At 44.7% G+C, this 26,438-nt stretch overlaps 1 protein-coding gene across 1 annotated transcript in view; it reads left to right on the forward strand.

Annotated features, from left to right (window-relative positions):
* LANCL1 (LanC like glutathione S-transferase 1) overlaps positions 1 to 10,422 on the forward strand; it is an 83,585-nt gene extending 73,163 nt beyond the window's left edge. The window contains exon 10 of the mRNA XM_075318953.1: positions 10,117 to 10,422. Coding sequence (XP_075175068.1) covers positions 10,117 to 10,139 — 23 coding nt within the window. The 3' untranslated portion in view covers positions 10,140 to 10,422. The remainder of the gene's footprint in view (positions 1 to 10,116) is intronic.
* Positions 10,423 to 26,438: the final 16,016 nt, after the last annotated feature.

Here is a 26,438-nt window from a genome sequence, read left to right on the forward strand (position 1 = left end):
TCTTTCAGACTATAAGATGCACTTTTTCCCCCCAACTTTGGGAGGAAAGTGAGGGGTGTGTCTTATAGTCCAGATGAGCCTGGCTCGGTGTGGTGGATCGGTCACAGGAGACAGGATCAGGGGTCGCTGCTATAGGAAGCCAGCTGCTGGTGCAAACGTGTGCCTGCTATTAAATAACATGGATATTCACTGCTCCCCACGCCCATAAGCCCGCCCACCTCTCGCCATTGAAACAGTCATCCAGAGGGGTGCAGAATTATGGATTGGAGAGCAGTGAATATTCTTTTTATTTTACAGTGGACTCCTTGATCCGCTAGCTTATTGGAGCGATCACGTGTGTCCGCTATTAAAGAATGAATATTCACTGCTCCTGAAGCCCATAATCCTAGATGTGGGGAACAGTCAATATTTATTTTGGATTAGTCTGCAGCTGGCGACGGTGTGTGATTGAGGGTGCATGGCAGTGATGGCATGTGCTGCCTCACTTACACACCGAAGTCAGTTGGCAGCATCAAAGAGGACACTGGTGGAGGGAAGGCGAGTAGAATTTTTGTTTTGGGGGTTATTATGTTAAAAAATAAATCAAAACCAGGAGACATGTACACCAGGATGGGCTAATGGGGAACATACAGGGTGGAAAATAAGTATTTGATACACTCTGTTATGCAAGTTTTCCCACCCTTCAAAGAAGGGAGAGGCCTGTAATTTTTATCATAGATACACTTCAACTGGGACACTGAACGAACCCTCCCCCCCAAAAAAAAACAAACAAAAAAAAAACAGAAAATTGCATTGTATGCATTTTAAATCATTAATTTTGCATTTTATTGCATAAAATAAGTGATTACCAACGAGCAAGAATTGGCTCTCTCAGACCTGTTATTTTTTTCTTTACTTTAAGAAGCCTGCCTACTCTTCACTTATTACCTATATTAATTGCACCTTTTTAAACTTGTTATCTAGATAAAAAACCACCAATCCACACAATCAATCACACTCCAACCTCTCCCTGTGGTCAAGAACAAAGAGCTGTCTAAGGACACTAGGGAGAAAAAAAAGGGACCTGCACAAGCTGTAATGGGTTGCAGGACAATAGGCAAGCAGCTTGAGGAGAAGGCAACAACTGTTAGCGCAAGTATTAGAAAATGGAAGAAGCACAAGAGGACTGTCAATCTTGGTGTGGGGCTGCATGCACAATCTTGCTTCGTGGGGTAAGGATGATTCTGAGTGAGGTCAGAAATCAGTCCAGAACTATATGGGATGACCTGGTCCATGACCTGAATAGAGCTGGGATCACAGTCTCAAAGATTACTGTTAGTAACCTACTACGCTGTCATGAATTAAAAGCCTTCAGGGCACGCAGGGTCACCCTACTCACGCCAGAACATATCCAGGCCCATTTGAAGTTTGCCAATGACTATCTGGCTGATCCAGAGGAGGCATGTGGTCAGAGACCAAAATGGAACTTTGTGGTATCCACTCCCCTTCCATGTTGGGAGGAAGAAGGATGAGTACAACCTGAAGAACATCGTCCCAACTGTGAAGCATGGGAGAAAAAACATCATACTTTGGCGGTGCATTTCTGCAAAGGGAGACTGGATGACTGCACCATATTGAAGAGCAGATGGATGGGGTCATGTATTGTGAGATTTGACCAACAACTTCCTTTCCTCCTAAGAGTATTAAAGATAGGTCGTGGCTGGGTCTTCCAGCACGACCATGTCTAGAAACACATAGTCAGGGCAACTAAGGAGTGGCTCTAAAAGAAGCATTTCAAGGTCCTGGAGTGGCCTAGCCAGTCTCCAGACCTGAACCCAATAGAAAAATCTTTGGAGGGTGCCGAATCTCAATGTTGCCCAGCAACAGCCCCGAAGCCTGAAAGATCTGGAGAAGATCTGTATGAAGGAGTGGACCAATATCCCTGCCGCAGTGTGTGCAAACTTGATCAATAGCTACAGGGAACGTCTGACCTCTGTAATTGCAAACAAAGGTTTTTGTAGCAAATTAAATTCTGGTTTTCTATTTTATCAAATACTTTATGCAATAAAATGCAAGTGAACTATTTAAAAATCAATGTTTTTTTTTTTTTTTGTTTGTTTTTCTTTGTCGCTCCATTGGGAGACCCAGACAATTGGGTGTATAGCTTCTGCCTCCGGAGGCCACACAAAGTATTACACTTTTAAAAAAGTGTAACCCCTCCCCTCTGCCTATACACCCTCCCGTGGATCACGGGCTCCTCAGTTTTATGCTTTGTGTTGAAGGAGGCACACATCCACTCATGCATTCTCATACATAGTTATGTCGGATGGAAGAAAAGAGGTCCCCGATGGGGTCCCCGGCATGTTCCCTTCTCACCCCACTAAGTCGGCGGTGTTAAGGTTGAGGTACCCATTGCGGGTACGGAGGCTGGAGCCACATGCCGTCTCCTTCACCATCCCTTATGCGGCTCTGGGAGAAGTGGGATCCTATGCGGTCATCCATGTGCTGGGGCCATGCTCCCTCCGCAGCCCCTGGTGGAACCTGCCGGACCGGAGCTTCTTCATCCCCAGGGACCGGGCCCTGCAACTTGAAGGTACTCTGTATCCTCATGTGGGGACTGTACAGGGGTCGCACCTTCTCCCTGGAAGCGGCGGTGGTTCCGTCCGTTATCTTTTCGGCGGACTTCCGCGCCGACCGTGCCTGCTTGTCGGGCGCGGCCTTAAATTTAGCCCCCGGCTTCGCCGCGGCCTAGTCCGAAAAATCCTGCCCCCGAGCCTGCCTGTCAGGGGTAAGGGCGGGATTACCGACATGACGTCGGCCTTGAGGGCTGGAGCATCCTGCATGTCTCCCTCCCCCCTCATTGACCACGCCATTTTTAGCATTCTGCCGGTGGATGCTATTCAGCAGCAAGGCTCTGCAGCTCCGGGGGATCCATGACAGGGAATCTGGAGGACACACTCCGCTCGTGAGCGGTTGGTAAGCCACACCGGTCACCCGGTGCTGGTCCCCCTAAGGTGCCGGGATATATATATATATATATATATCTCTGTTCGGAAAGGCAGTATACCCTTTTCCCATATACCCTCAGTGGTCACTCTCCTAAGAGACAACAGCATGTTGTCCACAAGGAGCAAAGCTACTAAGGCACAGATTTTTTTTCGCGGCCTGTACCTCTTGTGGGGCTATGTTGCCTGCGGGATCCACCTACCCTCACTGTGATCAATGCTCGACTCCTGCCACGCTTGCTCAGCCGGAGCCTAGGGTAACTGTGGGCCCCTCGGCTCAGGTAGATCCCCCTGCTCCCCCTGAGCAGGCTGCAGGGACAGAGTCACCGGCGTTGGCCTCTTTCGCTGAGAAACTCTCTGTCACTTTCTCAATCCATTGCACAGTCTATGGACAAATGGTCATCTAAGCTGCTTGAGGCATTGCAGTCCAGACCGGGCTCTTCACAGGCCCCGGCCCCTGTTAGTTTATCTCCTCCAGGCCCTTCTCGGTCCGCGCTGCAGCGCGCTCCCAGGATAGCCCCTAGGTCCCAGGCGGAGGACTCCTGTCCGGATCGCAGCCCCAGACCTGCTAAACGGCCTCGCTGGGACTCTTCCCCGGCCTCCTCACGCTGCTCTGGATCCCAGTTTGAGGACTCTCAGGAAGACGAGGCGGACGTGGGAGCTCAGGGCTCTGACCCTGACTTCGCCCTTAACCTTGATACCCCTGAGGGGGACGCCTTAGTAAATGATCTTATCTCGTCCATCAACCAGGTGTTGGATCTCTCACCACCGCCTCCTCCTGCAGAGGAGTCTGCTTCTCAGCAGGAGAAACACCAATTTCGATTCCCCAAACGTACGCGCAATACGTTTTTTGATCACTCTAACTTCAGGGACGCTCTCCAGAAGCCCAGAGCGGTCCCGGACAAGCGCTTTGCTAAACGGCACACTGACACGCGTTATCACTTTCCACCTGAAGTCGTTAAGGGCTGGGCACACTCTCCCAAGGTGGATCCCTAGTCTCTAGATTGGCTGCTAGGTCCGTTGTGTCTGTTGCCGATGGCTCATCCCTGAAGGATGCCACTGACAGAGCTCTTGGTGAAGTCTATTTATGAGGCCACGGGCGCGTCTTTTGCCCCGGCCTTTGCGGCTGTGTGGGCTCTCCAAGCAATCTCTGCATGTCTGACTGAGATTAATGCTGTCACGCGGAATTCTGCTCCGCATGTGTCTTCCTTGACCTCTCAGGCATCAGCATTTTCGTCCTACGCCATGAACGCCGTCCTGGACTCCGCTAGCCGTACGGCTGTAGCATCCGCTAACTCCGTGGCAGTCCGCAGGGCCATGTGGCTGCGCGAATGGAAAGCAGACTCTGCTTCCAAAAGGTTAACTGGTTTGCCTTTTTCTGGCGAACGTTTGTTTGGCGAACGGTGGGATGAGATTATTAAGGAATCCTCGGGAAAGGACTCCTCCTTACCCCAGTCCAAACCTAAGAGACCTCAGCAGAGAAAAATCCAATCGAGGTTTCGGTCCTTTCGTCCCTCCGCTAAGCCCCAATCCTCTTCGTCCAACCGGCCGGAGAAAGGCCAGAGGAACTCCTATGCGTGGCGGTCCAAGTCACGCCCCCAAAAGGCCGCAGGAGGCACTGCCTCCAAGACGGCCTCCTCATGACTCTCAGCCTCATCTAGCCACATCCTCGGTCGGTGGCAGGCTCTCCCGCTTTGGCGATGCCTGGTGGCCACACATTCAAGACCGATGGGTGAGAGACATTCTGTCTCATGGTTACAGGATAGAGTTCAGCTCTCGACCTACGGCTCGTTTTTTCAGAACCTCCCCACCCCCCGCACAGGCCGACGCACTTTTTCAGGCAGTGGACGCTCTGAAGAAAGGAGTTGTGATTCCCGTTCCCCTTCAGGAACGTGGTCGCGGATTTTACTCCAACTTGTTCGTGGTGCCAAAAAAGGACGGGTCATTCCGTCCCGTTCTGGACCTCAAGCTGCTCAACAGACATGTGAGAACCAGACTATTTCGGATGGAATCTCTCCGCTCGGTCATCGCCTCGATGTCACAAGGAGACTTCCTAGCATCGATCGACATTAAGGATGCTTATCTCCATGTGCCGATCGCACCCGAACATCAACGTTTCCTGCGTTTCGCCATCGGGGACGAACACCTCCAGTTCGTCGCATTGCCCTTCGGCCTGGCGACAGCCCCACGGGTTTTCACCAAAGTCATGGCATCCGTCATGGCGGTCCTGAACTCTCAGGGCCACTCGGTGATCCCATACTTGGACGATCTCCTAGTCAGGGCCCCTTCTCGGGTGGCGTGTCAACAAAGTCTTACCGTCACTCTGGCGACTCTCCAGCAGTTCGGATGGATCATCAATTTCCCGAAATCCAAGTTGACGCCGACCCAATCACTGACTTACCTCGGGATGGAGTTTCATACCCAGCCAGCGTTAGTCAAGCTACCGCGGGACAAACTGCTTTCTCTGCAGGCGGGGGTGCAGTCACTTCTTCGGAGTCAGTCACACCCCTTAAGGCGCCTCATGCACTTCCTGGGGAAGATGGTTGCAGCTATGGAGGCAGTGCCATTCGCGCAATTCCATCTACGGCCACTCCAATGGGACAAGAGTTCGGCTTCCCTCGACAAGAACATCTCCCTTTCACTTGCAATCAAAACATCACTTCAGTGGTGGCTCCTACCCACATCTGTCTCGGGGAAAATCCTTCCTCCCCCCCCAACCTGGGCCGTGGTCACCACGGATGCGAGCCTGTCAGGTTGGGGAGCGGTTTTTCTCCACCACAGGGCTCAAGGAACCTGGGCTCCAATAGAATCGTCCCTTCAGATCAATATTCTGGAGATAAGGGCAGTATATCTAGCCCTATTGGCTTTCCATCGGTGGCTGGAGGGCAGGCAGATCCGAATCCAGTCGGACAACGCCACTGCCGTCGCCTACATCAACCACCAAGGCGGAACTCGCAGTCGTCAAGCCTTCCAGGAAGTCGGGCGGATTCTGCAGTGGGTGGAAGTCACAGGCTCCACCATCTCCGCAGTTCACATCCCGGTCGTGGAAAACTGGGAAGCAGATTTTCTCAGTCGTCAGGGCATGGACGCGGGGGAATGGTCTCTTCACCCAGACGTGTTTCGAGAGATCTGTCGCCGCTGGGGAACGCCGGACGTCGATCTCATGGCGTCATGACACAACAACAAGGTCCCGGCCTTCATGGCACGGTCTCAGGATCACAGAGCTCTGGCAGCGGACGCTCTGGTCCAGGATTGGTCGCAGTTTCGACTGCCATATGTGTTTCCCCCTCTGGCGATGCTGCCCAGAGTACTACGCAAGATCCGGTCCGACTGCCGTCGCGCCATTCTCGTCGCTCCAGACTGGCCGAGGCGGTCGTGGTATCCGGATCTGTGGCATCTCACGGTGGGTCAACCGTGGGCACTTCCAGACCGCCCAGACTTGCTGTCACAAGGGCCGTTTTTCCATCTGAATTCTGTGGCCCTCAACCTGACTGTGTGGGCATTGAGTCCTGGCTCCTAGCGTCTTCAGGGCTATCTCAGGATGTCATTGCCACCATGAGACAAGCCAGGAAGCCAACGTCCGCCAAGATCTATTACAGGTCTTGGCAAATCTTCTTATCCTGGTGCTCTGATAACGGTTTTCCTCCATGGTCGTTTGCTTTACCCACATTTCTTTCATTCCTACAATCTGGAATGGACAAGGGTTTGTCCCTCGGCTCTCTCAAGGGCCAAGTGTCGGCGCTCTCCGTGTTTTTTCAAAAGCGTCTAGCCAGGCTTCCGCAGGTCCGCACGTTCCTGCAGGGGGTTTGCCACATGGTCCCACCTTACAAACGTCCGTTGGAACCTTGGGATCTTAACAGGGTTCTGACGGCTCTTCAAAAGCCGCCTTTTGAGCCGCTGCGGGATGTCTCTCTCTCCCGTCTTTCTCAGAAGGTGGCCTTCCTGGTGGCAGTCACATCACTTCGGAGAGTGTCTGAGCTTGCAGCGCTGTCATGCAAAGCCCCCTTCCTGGTTTTCCACCAGGATAAGGTGGTTCTGCGTCCTGTCCCGGAATTTCTCCCTAAGGTGGTATCCCCTTTTCATCTAAATCAGGATATCTCCTTACCTTCCTTTTGCCCTAATCCAATTCACCAGTGTGAAAAGGATTTGCACTCTTTGGATCTAGTGAGAGCACTCCGGTTCTACGTGTCTCGCACGGCGCCCCTGCGCCGTTTAGACATGCTCTTTGTCCTTGTCGCTGGCCAGCGTAAGGGCTCTCAGGCCTCCAAGTCAACCTTGGCTCGGTGGATCAAGGAACCGATTCTCGAGGCCTACCGTACTTCTGGGCTTCCACTTCCTTCAGGGTTGAAAGCCCATTCTACCAGAGCCGTAGGTGCGTCCTGGGCTTTGCGGCACCGGGCGACGGCTCAGCAGGTGTGTCAGGCAGCTACGTGGTCTAGTCTGCACACTTTCACGAAGCACTATCAAGTGCATACCTATGCTTCGGCAGACGCCAGTCTAGGTAGGCAAGTCCTCCAGGCGGCGGTTGCCCACCTGTAAGAGGGGGCCGTTTTCGGCTCTCTTTATTGAGGTATTCTTTTACCCACCCAGGGACTGCTCTTGGACGTCCCAAATGTCTGGGTCTCCCAATGGAGCGACAAAGAAAAAGGGAATTTTGTTTACTTACCGTAAATTCCTTTTCTTCTAGCTCCTATTGGGAGACCCAGCACCCACCCCTGTGCCCTTTCGGGCTGGTTGTTCTTTTGTGTACACATGTTGTTGATGTTGATTTGTTCTTATGGTTCATGGTTTTCAGTTCTCCGAACATCCTTCGGATTGAATTTACCCTAGACCAATTTATAAGTTTTCTCCTTCCTGCTTTTGCACCAAAACTGAGGAGCCCGTGATCCACGGGAGGGTGTATAGGCAGAGGGGAGGGGTTACACTTTTTTAAAAGTGTAATACTTTGTGTGGCCTCCGGAGGCAGAAGCTATACACCCAATTGTCTGGGTCTCCCAATAGGAGCTAGAAGAAAAGGAATTTACGGTAAGTAAACAAAATTCCCTTTTTTGTGGGGGTGGGGTGGGATTGTCTGTCGCAGTTGAAATGTCTGTAATGATAATTATAGATCTCTCCATTCTTTGTAGGTGGGAAAACTAAAAACCGGAACGGTCTTAAACACTTATTTTCCTTACTGTATATACCAGGATGAGGGACATGTATATTAGAATGGGCCTAGGATGGGGGGCAGATATACTAGAATGGGGACATGTATCCCCTATCCTGGAATATATTTACCAGGATGAGTACATATATTTACCAGGATGGGGACATATACCAGGATCGGCCCAGGAAGAGGACCTATATACCAGGGTGGGCCCATGATGTTCATAATGTACATCAGAATGGGAGACATATATACCTGAAAGTGGCCCAGGATGGTGGACATTAGTACAGAATTGGTGAACTTTACCCCCATAACTGTGTCAGCAGCAGATTCTCCCACCCTGCCTGTGTGTTGTTACCATTTTTTTCCTTTAATTTCTTTTCCTATTTTTTGCCTCTAAAAACCTAGGTGTGTCTTAGTCCGAAAAATACAGTAACTTTTTTTCTTTTTAAAGAATTGTCATTCCTCAGTTATTCCTCCTGTAAATGTATAAATTGATGTGGTTTGGTTAGCTCCCTACCTGCTGCAGTTAATTGCCGTAAAATTTGTTTGTCTGGCAAGTATTTCTTAGTGTGAAAAATAAGACGTTAATTTTGATATACGGTAGTTAGTGGACATCATACACATTACTGTCTTTTATGTCTATTTTCTTGCTATCTGTGTTTTTCACAGATAGTAATTGATGTGTTCTATGGAGCGGTTCACATGTTTTGTTTTCATGCGAACAGTGTGTGGTCAGAAAAATAATCAGGCTGTTTTCGGACTTCAAGGTACAATGATCCATACAAGTCTGGACTGTGAAAACCACGATTGGCGCACATAGCAGCTCACTCCGATTTTTTTTTTTTTTTTTTTTTTTTTTTTAATTTTTTTCTTTTTCACATTGAAATGGATAGAAGCTTTGAGATAGCTACATAGATAGATATCTATATATCTTTCTCTATATCATTATAAAATTTGAAAAAAAAAAAACCTCTGGATGAGGAGTTTTGATTAAGGTTTGCCGAATTTGCTCATTTGCGCAGGACCAGAAGTCTGTCTCGTGTTATGGGGTGTCCCTTATGGCAGGTATCTGTTGAAAGTGACTGGGCATGGTGCATGCTTGATCCTCTTGCTCCAATAGGAAATAATTGGCCACTGTTTTACCAATGAGCAGCATTGATCAAGCGGTCGTATGTTTGATCGACACCCACAAGCCCTCTTTCAACAGCATTGTGTGTTTCAGAGGAGGAGTTATAGCAGCCGTGAGCTTGACTGTCCTTAGCCTAATTCAGCCATCATTTGCCTTCTCAGCTGGAGCGGAGCTCTGCCCACTGCTGTTTAACTGCTGCTCTCTATCCCTGACAGTGGCAATTACAGCGCTCTGCTTAGGGGTGCACCATTCCATGCGTTTTTTTTGTTTTAGTTTTTTTTATTTACCTGTTTTGCAGTGTTTTGTATGGTAAAATGGATTGTGGCCTTCAAAGGTACAACTCATGCAAAACAACAAGACTTATATGTCTGTGATAATGGAAACATAAAAACGATATGGCCCTTGCAAGAAAGTAAGGAAAAAAAAAAATAAGGGCGCAAAAATGAAAAATTGCTTGGTCCTTAACCCCTTCAACAACCAGCCTGGTTTTCACCTTCCTTACCAGGCCAAATCCTACAATTCTGACCCGTGTCACTTTGAGTTAATAACTCTGGAACACTTCAAGGGATCCCAGTGATTGAGTCTTTTTCGTGACACGTTATACGTCATATTAGTGGTCAATATCATTTGTATTTATGAAAATTTCACAATTTTTGAACTTTGAATTTTTTATGCCCTTTAAACTATAGTTATACAACACAAAATAATAAATGACATTTCCCACATGTCTACTTTACATCAGCACCATTTATGAAACATAATTTTTTTGTTGGGAAGTTAGAAGGGTTAAACGTTCATCAGCAATTTCTCATTTTTCCAACAAAATTTACAAAACCAATTTTTTTTTTTTTTAGGAACTACATCACCTTTGAAGTGACTTTGATGGTCCTATGTGACAGAAAATACCCAGAAGTGACACCATTCTAAAACCTGCACCCCTCACACGGCTCAACACCACATCCAAGAAGTTTATTAACCCTTGAGCTGCTTCACAACAACTAAAGCAATATAGAAGGAATAAATTAAAATTGTAATCTTGGAGTTCAAAATGGGGGTGGAATCAATAGCGAAAGCCATATTGCGTTTGCAGATCTCCTGATTAGTTTACATAGTGGAAATCCCCCACAAGGTACTTTATTTTGGAAGCTAGACCCCCTTAAGGAATTTATCTAGTTGTGTAGTGAGCACCTTGATTTCGCAGGTGCTTCACATAATTTTATAATGTTGAGCTGTGAAAGTGAAAAAGTAAATTTCTTCCACAAACATGTTGCTTTAACCCCAATTTTTTTTTTTATAAAGCGTATCAAGAGAAAAAGTGGACAAAACAATTTGATGTGCAATTTCTATTGAATACAGGGATATCCCATATGTGGTGGAAAACTACTGTTTGAGCACATGGCAGGGCTCGAAAGGGAATAAGCGTCATTTGGCTGGAGTAGCTTGCAGACGCCATGTCAGATTTTAACATCCCCTTGACGTGCAAAAACCCTCAACAAGCAAACCCATTTTGGAAGCTACACCACTAAATGAATTCTTCTAGGGGCGTAGTGAACAATTTTAACCTTTTAGGTGCTTCACGAAATTGTGTAATATTGAGCAGTGAAAATAAAAAATTTCCACTAAAATATTGCTTTAGCCCCAAACCTTTAATTTTCAAAAAGGGGTAACAGGAAAAAAAATCGACCTTTTAATTGTTGTTACACAATTTATCTTGTATTTGCCAGTTTTGAGGCACAGTTCAAAGCTCTGAAGGGAAAAATTGAGTTCAGATATAGTTGGAAGGGTTTGGGGCTGCCATGTCACTTTAGCAGAAACACTGACATGCCACAAAAGCATACCCCCATAAATAACCCTATTTTACAAACTACACCCCTCAATAAATGTATCTAGGGGTGCAATGAGCATATTTATTACCTTTTACAGGTGTGTCACAGAATTTTATATCATTGAGTGGAAAAGAAAGTATAATTATTTTTTTACTAAATTGTTGATTTAGACCAAGTTTTTCATTTTTATCAGAGCTAATAAAATAAATTGGACCACGCAGTTTGTTAGGTAATCAACCCTCCATGTAATCAGGAACCACTTATGAGGTACAGTGCAAAGCTGAGAAGGGACACCATATTGGACTTCAGAATTTACTGGAATGGTTTGTGGCTGCCATGTCTCTTTGGCAGAGACCATGAGGTGTGACAACAGCAGTAATTCCCCAAAAGTGACTCCATTTTACAAACTGAACTCATCTATGAATTCATCTGCTACACTTGCAAGCTTCAAACGGAACTTGTAACCCCATCTATTCAGAGATGCCTATAGTCTCCAATGACCCCATCGCCTCAGCACTGCCAGGGCTGTTGTCTCACCACAACCGGAGCTGCCACCTCACCATCACCCAACCTTCTGTTTCCTCCCCATTATCCTATGGAATATAAGCCTAGAAGGGCAGGGTCCTCTTCCCTCTGTACCAGTCTGTCTATTGTAACTTGTACATGTACAGTTAGGTCCAGAAATATTTGGACAGTGACACAATTTTCGCGAGTTGGGCTCTGCATGCCACCGCATTGGATTTGAAATGAAACCTCTACAACAGAATTCAAGTGCAGATTGTAACATTTAATTTGAAGGTTTGAACAAAAATATCTGATAGAAATTGTAGGAATTGTACACATTTCTTTACAAACACTCCACATTTTAGGAGGTCAAAAGTAATTGGACAAATAAACCAAACCCAAACAAAATATTTTTATTTTCAATATTTTGTTGCGAATCCTTTGGAGGCAATCCCTGCCTTAAGTCTGGAACCCATGGACATCACCAAACGCTGGGTTTCCTCCTCCTTAATGCTTTGCCAGGTCTTTACCGATGCAGCCTTCAGGTCTTGCTTGTTTGTGGGTATTTCCGTCTTAAGTCTGGATTTGAGCAAGTGAAATGCATGCTCAATTGGGTTAAGATCTGGTGATTTGACTTGGCCATTGCAGAATGTTCCACTTTTTTGCACTCATGAACTCCTGGGTAGCTTTGGCTGTATGCTTGGGGTCATTGTCCATCTGTACTATGAAGCGCCGTCCGATCAACTTTGCGGCATTTGGCTGAATCTGGGCTGAAAGTATATCCCGGTACACTTCAGAATTCATCCGGCTACTCTTGTCTGCTGTTATGTCATCAATAAACACAAGTGACCCAGTGCCATTGAAAGCCATGCATGCCCATGCCATCACGTTGCCTCCACCATGTTTTACAGAGGCTGTGGTGTGCCTTGGATCATGTGCCGTTGCCTTTCTTCTCCAAACTTTTTTCTTCCCATCGTTCTGGTACAGGTTAATCTTGGTCTCATCTGTCCATAGAATACTTTTCCAGAACTGAGCTGGCTTCATGAGGTGTATTTCAGCAAATTTAACTCTGGCCTGTCTATTTTGGAATTGATGAATGGTTTGCATCTAGATGTGAACCCTTTGTATTTACTTTCATGGAGTCTTCTCTTTACTGTTGACTTAGAGACAGATACACCTACTTCACTGAGAGTGTTCTGGACTTCAGTTGATGTTGTGAACGGGTTCTTCTTCACCAAAGAAAGTATGCGGCGATCATCCACCACTGTTGTCATCCGTGGACGCCCAGGCCTTTTTGAGTTCCCAAGCTCACCAGTCAATTCCTTTTTTCTCAGAATGTACCCGACTGTTGATTTTGCTACTCCAAGCATGTCTGCTATCTCTCTGATGGATTTTTTCTTTTTTTTTCAGCCTCAGGATGTTCTGCTTCACCTCAATTGAGAGTTCCTTAGACCGCATGTTGTCTGGTCACAGCAACAGCTTCCAAATGCAAAACCACACACCTGTAATCAACCCCAGACCTTTTAACTACTTCATTGATTACAGGTTAACGAGGGAGACGCCTTCAGAGTTAATTGCAGCCCTTAGAGTCCCTTGTCCAATTACTTTTGGTCCCTTGAAAAAGAGGAGGCTATGCATTACAGAGCTATGATTCCTAAACCCTTTCTCCGATTTGGATGTGAAAACGCTCATATTGCAGCTGGGAGTGTGCACTTTCAGCCCATATTATATATATATATAATTGTATTTCTGAACATGTTTTTTTAAACAGCTAAAATAACAAAACTTGTGTCACTGTCCAAATATTTCTGGACCTAACTGTATTTTGTATGTAACCCCCTTCTCATGTACAGGACCATGGAATCAATGGTGCTCTATAAACAAATATTAATAATATTCCAGGGGTGCACTGAGCATATTGACACTACAGGTGTGTCACAGAATTTTATACTATTGGGCGGTGAAGAACAAAATAATTACATTTTTACCACTAAAATGTTTTAGCCTCATATTTCCAATTTTCACAAGGGGAATAGGTAAAAAAAAAGTTACACAATTAAACGTGGCAATATTTAACGTGACTATGGTATTGTTTTGCCACACAACAGCACTCAGGAACACAGATTTTCCAACAAAAGTTTATGGACAACATTTTGCAAAGCCCCTCAGTGCCAAAGCAGCAGAAACTCCCTCAAGTGACCATATTTTAGAAATTACTCCCCTCTGTGAATTCATCTACCAGTGTAGTGACAATTCTGTTTCGGGAAAGCACCTATGGAGTTAATCACAGTGAATGTTGCAAAATTATAGATTGCAAATAATAAGCCACTGTAGTACCCAGTACATTGTAGTGTCCGTACATTGTGCCCAGCTAGTGCTTCTGGAGATCTGCAACCCGTAAATTAAGGGGGCTTTCCTCACTACAACAATGCAAATGTATGGACTTTAGCTGTTATTTAGGCACATTGTGGGGCTCAGGAGGGAGGGGGGCATTCGGATTTGAGAGCACATTTTTTTTGCTGGATTTTTTTTTTTTTTTTTTTTTTTTAGAGTCATAGCCCTTTTCCAGAGCCTTTGTGCTACCAGTAACATGGAAGCCCCCTTTATTTCCATTAGCAGGTGACAGATCTGAGTGGGAACTTGCTTTTTTTGTGGGTTGAGTTGAATGCTTTTTTGTAGTAGTTTGGCTACAGAACTTTTCAAATCAGTTCACATCCTGTGCTCGATGCGAAGCACTAATATTTGCGATTTACAGCTGAATTTCCGAAATACGTGAGTCAGGTGAAACCCCCAATGGATCCAATCACTAATGAGGCAACAGAGTTACTCCGGTCTCCTATTGGCCTCTGTTCAGCAGTGTCCATCTTTTCAAAGGTGCACAAAACTTGTTGACCGCGCTTTTGTGCACACATATAAAGATATGTAAAAAGTTGGACACCACCGAACCAGATGGAAGATCAAAGTGACTCCTACCTCATTACAGTGAACTGTCTGTTTGGAATTTTGTCTGTTTCAGGTTTTCAGAGATTTAACGTAATCCCTGATTTAAGTGCTCAGTGTAGAGCGCAGGATAAATGTGAGCCGAGTCTTACTGCCATCTTTGGGAGGCAAAATTAATAAGTCAACAGCAGTTGAAGAATAAGCTTAATTATTATTTTTTATTTTTTTTTTTACTCTGTGCATCTTGCGGTATAAGTGATAAGGCTTTTTTTATTCCTCAGGTGAGTACGATTACAGTGATACCAGATTTATATATATTTTTTTTATTTTAGATCTGGCTATGATCACACTAAAAAAATGCCTTTTTACAAAATAAAGGTATTTTGCATCACCAAATTTTGAAAGCTATAGTCATGTGAGGGCTTGTTTTTTGCGGGATGATTTTGGAGTTTTTATTTTTTACCATTTTGGGCCACATAATATTTTTTGATCGCTTTCTATTCTGATTTTTGTGAGGCAGAATGAAGAAGAAACAGGAATTTAGGAATTGTATTGTATTTTTGTTTTTTTATTTTCTTACGGCATTCACCTGTGTTGTAAAAGTGATAAGGCAGCTTTATTCCTTGGGTCCCTATGATTACAGTGATGCCTCATTTATGTTGCCTTGTTTATCTTTCTATTACACAATAAAAACAATTTTATGGGAAAAAACAAATTTGCATTGCTGTATTGAGAGCTACAGTTTTTTTTTTTTCTTTTTTTCGCTGACAGAGCTGTGTAATGGCTTGCGTTTTGCAGTACAAGATTACATTTTCAGCAATATCATTTCCATTTAGATATAACTTCTTGATCGCTTTTTATTCCACTTTTTGTTAGCTGTATGATGAAAAAACATTGTTTTTGCTACTTTTTTTTTCTGTGTTCAGTACAGGAGTAAATTGGTGTAATAATTTTATAGATCAGGTTGCCCTGGACACAGTGATACCAAATATGTGTAGTTTGGTTTTGTTTTTGTTTTTTTTTGGGGGGGGGGGGGTGTGTTAAATATATGTATTTATTGGAATATTTTCTAAATTTTATTGTTCTTAATTTTCTCATTTTTTGTTTTTTATATTTTTACAATTTCTAATCGCTGGTAAATTCTGTTGCAACGCATACATGTCAGTTATGCAGTGCCGGAACACCTGTTATGCCATGCTGCTGGCATGGTCTAATGGGCCACTGTAGCCAGGTAATCATTTGACCTTAATTTTCCATGGTAATGATCATGCACCTGTAATCACGTGGGAGAAGAGCACACTCCATTTCCCAGCCCTGTAAATGCTATGATTACGATTGATCACGGCATTTATGGGGTTAAACAGCCAGGGACGGCAGGGGCACTGGTCCTGACTGTGACAGCTGGAGCTCAGCTATCACGCTGATCCCCCGGCGGCGATTGTGCGAGGACAGCTCTTGTGTCCACACGTTCGCCATAATGTAAGTTTACGTCACAGATCGTGAACCTCTATCCAACCATGATGTAAACTTACAACAATGGTCGTGAAGGGATTAAAGGGATTCTTTCAGCTTAGAATGACTGTTCAAACCAAGTGCAGGTGCTTGTGAATCATGTCTGGGCTAATCATTTAACCCCATAGCGACGGCCTAACGTCTCAAGACGTCGGAAAAACAGGGTACTTATTCTGTTCCGACGTCTTGAGACGTCAGGCCGGAAAAAGCTTGTAGCGCCCCCCAGTGACGAAAAATCTCGGGGGTTTCAGCTACCGGAGGTAGCTGAGACCCCCAAGATTATGAATCGGGGTGTTTTTTTTGGACCCCGTTAATGCGATCGCCGGTATACACCGTATACCGGCGACAACATTAAAAAAAAAAACAATGGCCGGTAAAATTGATTTATTTCTCATCTGACGTGATCAAACATGACAGATGAGAAATAAATATGAGCCCTTAGTGCCCCCAAAGCCCCCGGTACCGGAGAGTCCCCCCACCACCCCTACCCCCCCTCCGGAAAATCCAAGATGGCGCCGACGCGCGCTGAAAACTGCCGCCGGCTCTGCATTCATTTCCCTCCGATCTGAAATGATCAAACATTTCAGATCGGAGGGAAATGTCCTCCCCCTGACCCCTCCTCCAGTGCACTGGAGATCTCTGGTCCCCGGAGCCCCCTCCGGTCTCCAGAGCCGCATCCCCCCTCCCCCCTCCGGAGCGTGGAAGATGGCGGCCACATTCATGCTGCTCTTTCTGCCGCATGTGACACGTCACATTCGGCAGAAAGTTGTCCCCAGGTCACCCCCCCGTCACCCCCCCCCCAGCCCCCGGTTATACGTTACCTGGCTGCTGGTGCTCCGGCCCCGCGATCACGCCACCTCCTTCTTGAAAGCTGGCGGCGCATGCGCAGACAGCGGCTGTCAGCTGGATTCCTGCAAGCAGGGATGCTGACGTCGCTACTACACAGGCTGCTCCACTGTGGACCGGGGGAGGGTGAGTGCGGTAATCTGCAGCCACGCTCCTCACATAGAGAGACTGCTGTTCTAGAAAATGGGGGGTACGTTCTGTGAGCGTGCCCCTCATATTCTAGAATGAGGTTACTGCAGGTCACTCTGCCCTAGGTTGGACCGGGGCAGTGTGAGTGCAGTATTCTCAGATTACTGCACCCACACTGCTCATGAAGAGCTTGCTCTTCCAGAAAATGGGGGATACGTTCCCTGAACGTGCCCCCCATATTCTAGAAGATCCAGAGTCGGCGTGGGACCTCCAAAATGGATTACAGCGACCGAAATTTATTTATTTTCAATAAATTGGTAAAAGAGGAATGTTTCGGGGAGTTTTTTTTTCAAATAAATTTTTTTTTGTCTTTATTTTTTTCTATTACTTGACTGGGTTAGTAATGTCGGGTATCTGTTCAGATGCCGTGACATCACTAACCCCAGGGCTTGATGCCAGGTGACATTACAGCTGGTATCAACCCCATATATTACCCCGTCTGCCACCGCACCAGGGCGCGGGATGAGCTGGAGCGAAGCGCCAGGATTGGCGCATCTAATGGATGCGCCACTTCTGGGGCGGCTGCGGCCTGCTATTTTTAGGCTGGGAAGAGTCCAATAACCAAGGCTCTTCCCACCCTGAGAATACCAGACCCCAGCTGTCTGCTTCACCTTGGCTGGTGATCTAATTTGGGGGGGGACCCCACGTTTTTTTTTTTTTTTTTTTTTTTTAAAAACGCCTGGGGAGCCCTCCAAATTGATCACCAGCCAAGGTGAAGCTGTCAGCTGTGGTTTGCAGGCTACATTTTAATTATTAATTTTTTGGGGGCTAAATACAAGGCTAGGCACCCTTTAGTGCCACATGAAAGGCACTAAAGGGCGCCAGCTTAGAATATGCAGGGGGCGGGACGTTATATTTGTTTGACATCTATCCATTCATCCATTGTAGCATTTTAGGCTGTGCACCCACAATCGGGATTTGCAGCGTTTTGGGCGCAGAGTGTTTTCCCTGCGTCCATAACGCTGCGTTGTGCAGTAGAAGCACAGTGGAAGGATTTTTAGAAATCCCGTGCCCACTGTGCTTCTCTTCTCCGCAGCATAAACCGACCTGTGGTGCAGCTTCCCGAGCCTCAGCATGTCAATTTATGCTGCGGAGACAAGAGTGTTGTCTGCAGGTAGCATAGAGCTCCACAGCAGCCTGAACCCAAATCGTGGGCATGGGCAGCTGCGCTCTCCCGTGGACAACACTCACATCTCTGCAGGAAGGCTGACACTGTGTACTAGACGCTGTGTCGCTGGATCATGGCCACATAGCCTGAAAGTGAGACATTTGTTGCTACAGCAACATTTTTGTGAAGTACCTGTAGATTCAAAATGCTTACTATACTCCTGAATAAAATCCAGTTTCCAAAATGGAGTCACTTGTGGGGGGTTTCTAATGTATAGGTACCCAAGGGGCCCTGCAAATGTGACATGGTGCCCGCAATTTATCTCAACTTTTCCAGAATTCAAATGGTACCCCTTCTATTCCAAGCCCTCCCATTTATCCAAACAGAGGTTTTTGGCCACATGTGGGGTATCCCTGTGCTCATAAGACATTGGATAACAACCTGTTGGGTCCACGGTTTGTTGTTGTCTCCTTGAAAAAGTGAGAAATTTGATGCTGAAGCAACATTTTTGTGAAAAAAATGAAAATTTTCAATATGGCAACCTAAGCTTATCAAATTCTGTGAAGTATTCGTGGATTCAAACTGCTCACTATACACCTAGATAAAAGCCTTGAGGTGTCTTGTTTCCAGAATGGAGTCACTTGTGGGGGACAGCCACTGTTTAGGCACCTCAGGGGCTCTCCAAATGCAACCTGGCGTCCGTTATTGATTCCAGCCAATTTTGCAGTCAAATGGCACTATTTCCCTTCTGAGCCCTGCTGTGCACCCAAACAGTTGATTTCCACCACATATAAGGTATCGCCAAACTCAGGAGAAATTGCACAATAAATGTTATGCTTAATTTTGTCCTTTTACTCTTGTAAAAAAAAAAGCTACCTGGTTGAAATAACAATTTTGTGGTAAAATTTTATATTTTTATTTTCATGGCTCAACGTTATAAAATTCTGTGAAGCACCTGGGGGTTCATGGTACTCACCAAACATCTAGATAAATTCCTTGAGGGGCCTAGTTTCCAAAATGGGATCACTTGTGCAGGGTTTCTGCTGTTTAGGTACCTTAGGGGACCTCCAAATGCGACATGGTGCCCGCAATCTTTTTCAGCCAAATTTCCTTTCCAAAATTCAAATATTGCTCCTTTCGTTCCAAGCCCTCCCATTTTTCCAAACAAAGGTTTCAGACCACATGTGAGGTATCACCGCGCTCATAAAAAAGTGGTTAACAAACCTTGAGGTCAAATTTTTGGAATTACCTCTTGAAAAAGTGAGAAAATTGATGCTAAAGCAACATTTTTGAGAAAATTATTAAAATTTTCAATATGACAACGTAACGTTAACAAAATCTGTGAAGTACCTGTGGATCTAAAATGCTCACTATACCCCTAGATAGAAGCCGTGAGGGGTCTAGTTTCCAAAATGGTGTCACTTGTGAGGGATTTCTTCTGTTTAGGTACCTTAGCGGGACCTGTAAATGCAACATGGTGCCCGCAATCTATTTCAGCCAAATTTGCTTTCCAAAATTCAAATATTGCTCCTTCTGTTCCGAGCCCTCCCATTTGTCCAAACAGAGTTTTCTGACCACATGTGGGGTATCGGCGCGTTCATAAGAAAGTGGGTAACAAGTTTTGGGGTCCATTTTGTTGTGTTATTTCTTCTAAAAGTGAATAAATTTGGGTTAGAGCAACATTTTTAGGTAAAATTTAATTTTTGCTTTTTTTCATTCCACATTGCTTTTGTTCATGTGAAGCACCTGAAGGGTTAATAAACTTCTTGAATGTGGTTTTGAGTACTTTGGGGGGTGCAGTTTTTAGAATGGTGTCACTTTTGGGTATTTTCTGTCATCTAGGCCTATTGAAGTCACTTCAAATGTGATGTGGTCCCTAAAAAAATGGTTTTGTAAATTTTGATGTAAAAATGAGAAATCGCTGATAAACTTTGAACCCCTCTAACTTCCTAACGAAAAAAAATTTTGTTTCCAAAATTGTGCTGATGTAAAGTAGATAAGTGGGAAATGTTATTTATTATCTATTTTGTGTCACAGAAATCTCTGGTTTAACGGTATAAAAATTCAAAAGTTGAAAATTGCAAAATTTTCAAAATGTTTGCCAATATTCAATTTTTTTCATAGATAAACGCAAAAAATATTGTCCTAAATTTGGTACTAACATGAAGTCCAATATGTGACGAAAAAACAATCTCAGAATCACCGGGATCCGTTGAAGCGTTCCAGAGTTATAACCTCATGAAGTGACACTGGTCAGAATTGCAAAATTTGGTCTGGTCATTAAGGTGAAAATTAGCTCCGTCACTAAAGGGTTAAATACATTTTCTCATCTCTTGTTTTCCCTCAATTACCCTCCCTTCTTCTTTGATGGCTCTGGCTTTATAAAGGTGGAGAAGGGTGGAGACAGATGGAAAATCAGCAGGTGGGAAGGTTCATTTAACCTCGCCATGGTGCACAAGCGCCTGTATGTGGATTGGACAGTCCCTTTTGAGAGATTAATAAAACAAACCTCTAGCGCTCTTCGCAGCACAGATGATGGTAAAATGCCCAAAAAGTCACCCAGGTGAAGTATAGTGTCTTCAGAGCAGAAAACACCTGAATAATTTAGCTCACTTTTAGGCACCTTTTGGGAGCCTGAAGCAATAACTAAAGGCTTAAAAGAAAATATTAACAGGAAGTTGGGTTTTACATACAAATTAATATGAAATGTTCATTCTTTAGTGCATGTTCTGAGCACATTTTCCGGCTGGTTTCGGAGCGAACCCATCTGAAAAAGATAAAGTGAGTACATGCAAAAAAAAAAAGACATTGGTAACATGAACATGCCTTATATCCTAATCACCCGTGACCGCATCCAGTACTGATACAAGATGACTTATATAGTCTCTGAATCGTTAAGTATCTGTCTTGTGTAATGTGTTGTAGTGATGTATAAGAAATGTGACCATTTTATATTTTTGGGCTAAATTGTAGAAAATAATCCAGTTCCTTTCATCTCCACTTCATGAAACATGAGGTCTCCTGTCTTATCCTCTAGTGAATACTTGTTCCTCCGCAGAGTTGTCTTTCTATGAATTAGTTAAACTTCTGCCTTCTACATTTACCATGTACAAGGGAGGGCAGCGCAACCCGATGGTGGAATTCTTTGAGATTTTCAGTCCTGCGCGAGCCTGTGATTGGTCTTCTTGTGTCGCTTTGCAGTCAATGGGTTTTGTCGCAGCCATTGCAGTTACACAGAGGGGGGCCCCGGGTTGCCTGACAGTAACTTAATATGGGATTTGGTCATCTAGCGCAGAAGCTTTTTGGAGCAGGGCCCATAAATAGCTGTAGAGATGCTTCTGAGGAATGTAAGATATACAACAAATGGACTGCACTAGAGCCATAGTCAGTGACTTCTGACGAGAGCAAAGCATGATGTACTCCACCTATATAAAACTTCTATTAGCGAACTATGGTATACTAGGGTAGTTTAGTGCTTCTCAAACTGTGAAACGCACCTACTGCTTTTTTATGGGGTATTACGGATCAAGGCAGAAAGTGACCATGCATGGTGCTCCTGTAAATTTACAACATAACCATGTGGACTACACATCCAAAACTTACACATTAATCTATTGTGGCTAACCAATATTGTACAAAACTGCTGAGCATATTGTTCTTGGTTAACCGTATGATCAGAATTTATAAAGCCCACTGCCATGTCTTGGCAAACCAGGAGCCATAGGGGCTTTCACTTGTAGCATGGATGCAGTTTGGGCACCTGTGTCACTACCACTGCTCGGGCAGTAGTGGTTTGGTGCTGGTTTCCACACGTCTTCATACATTTTATGGTTAGTGACTCGCCAAGGTTTGTCGTGAGGTGCAATGGGATCCATAAATTCTGATCATAATATTAATGTGGAACCTTGAGTTCAGGGTTATAAATTTTGGCTTATCCTCAATGTATAATGTTTAACCATGCAGTCCATGTCTTTTTTTTTTTTTTTCTTTTTTCCTCCAGGTATGTTGATTCTGAAAACTTAGAGTAGGGAAGTAGGGCTTTCAAAGCCGCGCCAATGACCGCTATGACCGATTATAAGATTAATGTTACTTTTTATTACATATTCAGGTCAACGCGTTTCTGGAGTCTCTGCTCCCTTCCTCAGGACATACAGGAAAAAGTACATCATATGATGTACTTTTTCCTGTATGTCCTGAGGAAGGGAGCAGAGACTCCAGAAACGCGTTGACCTGAATATGTAATAAAAAGTAACATTAATCTTACAATCGGTCATAGCGGTCATTGGCGCGGCTTTGAAAGCCCTACTTCACTACTCTCCGTTATCCGCCATCCTGGGTGCTGCTGCTGTTGACCTGGATTCCATGCATGCATAGTAGTTGTGACTTTCACAACTCGATTTGGTGAGTGTATTTACTCTTATCACCCCGTATTTACTCGGGTAAGACCCTATTGCGCTTCTTTTTTCCACAGTTCTTGCTTGATTCTGAAAACTTATGTTATCTACCTCTTGACACAATATAACTTTTTACTTCTCACAGTAAGGGTATGTGCCATGATCAGCACCCGCTGTGTCCTGCATGCAGCAGGTCCTGACTTGCAGGGCCGCAAGTCTCCTCCGCAGGAGACCTCAGCTACCCATGCACACGATCCGAGCTTGGGCAGTTGCCGTCTCTCTCTTCTGTTCTCTCTACGAAGAACGCTAGCGACTCCGCAGCAAAAAATTGACATGTTTGCGGCTCGGAAAGCCACACCGCAGGTCAGTTTACGCTGCGGGCCTTACACGCACAGTGGGCATGGGAGTTCTAGAAATCCCATCCACTGTGCTTGTACTGTACATTGTAGCTTTTTGAACGTAGCTGAAGCATGCTGCGTCCAAAACGCTGCGAACATTGATTGAGGGCACGCACCCTAAGGGTACAATTGTGTCTGCGGAAAAATTAAATTAAAATAGGAAATTGGATTTGTTCTTGTAAATGTTAATTGCTGCCGATTTGTTCTTGTAAATGTTATTAATTGCTGCCATGTAAAAATTAATGCCATATTGATAACAATCCAGTCTAAAAATCCTGCATTCTCTCTGAAAAATTGAATAATTTTTTGTTTGTTTTCATACCCTGTTGTCAACTAAAGACTCCGTCACACATAATGAGATCGCTAAATCGTTGCTGAGTCACAGTTTCTGTGACGCAGCAGCGATCTCGCCAGCGATCTCGTTATGTGTGACACCTACCAGCGATCAGGCCCCTTCTGTGAGATCACTAGTCATTCCCGAATGGTCCGGACCATATTCTTCAAAGGCAATGTCCTGCTGGGCAGGACGCATCGCTACGTTTGACACTATGTGACAGGGTCCCAATGACAGCAGGGATCATTATACAGGTCGCAGTAGCGACCTGTATCATTACTGAGTCGTTGGTAAGGTCTGACTGTGTGACATCTCACCAGCGATCTCCTAGCGACTTATCAGCGATCCTTATCATGTAGTATCGTTGTTGGGATCGTTGGTAAGTCGTTGTGTGTGACTGGGCCTTAAGCCTAAGAGCAATTACAGTCTTCCATGACTGTGTGGTCTCGTGCACGCAAATGCTTTTTCTCGTACATGATTTTTACGGATAGCACCTATGATATTCTATGGGTTGGGTCAAAATTGGCAAATAAAAACTATGGGTTCGTACAAAAAAGACCACACTTTAATGACATCTGAGTATGGTCTGATTTTCATGGACTGGATTGACAATGGAGCATGTGGTGGGTGATACATCATTCTTTTTTTCCCCCTCTCCAAGTCCATGAAAAACTGATGCAACTGATCAGACTACTCCAACCCTATTTCTCAGATGTGGAGACAATAGTCATATGACTCTTCCCTTAGGCTATGTTCCCACGGGACTATGTACCCGTGGATTTTACCACGGAAAACATGCGGCTTTATCTGGATTTTCTGGATAAATCTGCAGGTTTTAGCAAGTACAGACACTCCCCATGTTATCCTTTGGGACATGGGGAGTACTGTGTCCATGCTACAGTATGTGCTGCTGCGGAATATGACCCGCAGCCGCACGTAACTGCATGTCAATTTTTCATGCGGAAATACCTGCGGAATTCCCGGCCCTCCACTATGGAGCTAGAGGCCAGGACGTCCGCAGGTGAGTCGCACGAATGTCCGCAGGTTTACTGCAGCTATTTCGCTGGAATCCCACAGCAATGGATAGCTGCGGATTCCGGGGATCAGCTGCGGGAAACCTGCGGACGTACCTGCTGATATATCCGTGGGTACATAGTCCCGTGGGCACATAGCCTTATACGGAAAATAACGCATAACGCACCTGATTATGCTGCTTAGACTTCATTCAGGCAAACGTTCCAGTTCTCAAGTCAGTCACATCAAGAATTTGTGTTCGTGTTTGTGATCTGCACATGAGCTTTATGCCATTGAAACTAGCACTATCTTATGTGCAAAACAGGCTGGACTATTACATGCAGAAGTTTTTTCGGATGGTCTGTGTTCGAAAATTGCTCTTCCGTACTAGTACATTGATCAGTGCGCTGTCCGTGTGCAGCCCATTGGGCTAATGGATAACCGAAAATACATTCTTCTCAACATAGCCATAGAGTGGTTGTTTCTGTCTATTTATTGCTATTGAGGCCAGCATTTTATACTAATTCTGTTCTGTGGCTGCAAATGGGATCCTGGAGTTTTTTACTCTTCTGGTTGATTCAGAAATCGGTGATTTTTCTTGTATATGAAGAAGTTTCATCGGAGTTTGACCAAACTTTGATGGTAAAAACTGACACACTGAGTTTCCGTGGATTTTCTTAGATTGAAAACAAAAATGTTTCTCAAACTTCTATAAAACTCCATGAAAGAAAATGTAAGACCCATAAACTTTTCAATGCAAGTTTGAAGACCTCCTATACCTACCACCAGCATTGTAAACGCACACTATAGGCCATAAATGTCAAATTGGTGAGGCACGAAACTTTCGCTGTTACTAGGTTCGGCAATGGCCAATTGTTAACAGTGCACAGAGGTGGAAAACCACAGCTACATACACTAATGGTTGCCCTAGATAATGTAGATCAGTTCCTACTGAAATGAACAGGATTGGCCAGTAAACAAAGCTGCGCTGTTCCAATGCGCACATTTATATTCTGCTTCTACCAGTGGTGGTAAAAGCTGATCGGACGGTGTGCAAGTTGTGATATTGATGAAATATCCCAAGGACATGTCATAATAAGTTAGATAATAACTTTGTTTAACCTAATGTACTTGACCATGATTCAGTTCTGTATTTGTATATGCTATGTTAAATAAATAAAAAAAATAGTATATATAGTCATGGCCGAAAGTGTTGGCACCCTTGAAATTGTCCCCAAAAATGAAGTATTTCTCATGTAAAATTATTGCAATTACTCATGGGGTTTTTTCCTTTGTGTACTGGAACAACACAAAAGAAAAATAAAAAAAGGGGGCAAATTTGATATAATGTGACACAAATCCAAAAATAGGCAAAATTGTTGGTACCTTTCCAAAATGGAGGCTAAACAACTTTGTTTCAAGCACATGTGATCCTCATTTAAACTCACCTGTGGGAAGTAACAGGTGAGGGCAATATGAAAATCACACCTGAAACTATATAAAAAGGGGAAAAGTTAACTCAATCTTTACATTGTGTGTCTGTGTGTGTGCATGATGAACAGAAAAAAGGAGAAAATACTGTCTGAGGATGTGAGAACCAAAATTGTTGAAAAATGTCAACAATCTCAAGGTTACAAGTCCATTTCCAGAGATCTTGATCCTTTGTCAGCAGTGCCAAACATAATCAAGAAGTTTACAACCCATGGGCATTCTAGCTAATCTCCTTGGACATGGACAGTAGAGAAAATGAAAGATTTCAATGCAGGATAGATCAGATGGTGGTAGATAAGCAGCCCCAATCAAGTTCTAAAGAAATTCAAGCTGTCCTGCAGGCTCACGGTGCATCAGTGTCAGGGCAAACTATCCATCGGCATTTGAATGAAATGCTATGGCAGGAGACCTTAGAGGACCCCACTGCTGACACAGAGACATAAAAAAGCTAGCCTTTAGTTTGCCGAAATATATGGTAAAGCATCTTGTGGATAGATGAGACCAAGAGCTTTTTGGTAAAACACATCATTCTACTGTTTACTGAAAAAGGTGGGAGGACTACAAAGAAAAGAACACAGTAACCACAGTCAACTATGATGGAGGTTCAAAGATGTTTTGGG

This window comes from Anomaloglossus baeobatrachus, chromosome 7 (assembly GCF_048569485.1).
Source record: "Anomaloglossus baeobatrachus isolate aAnoBae1 chromosome 7, aAnoBae1.hap1, whole genome shotgun sequence".
Lineage (NCBI taxonomy): Eukaryota > Metazoa > Chordata > Amphibia > Anura > Aromobatidae > Anomaloglossus > Anomaloglossus baeobatrachus.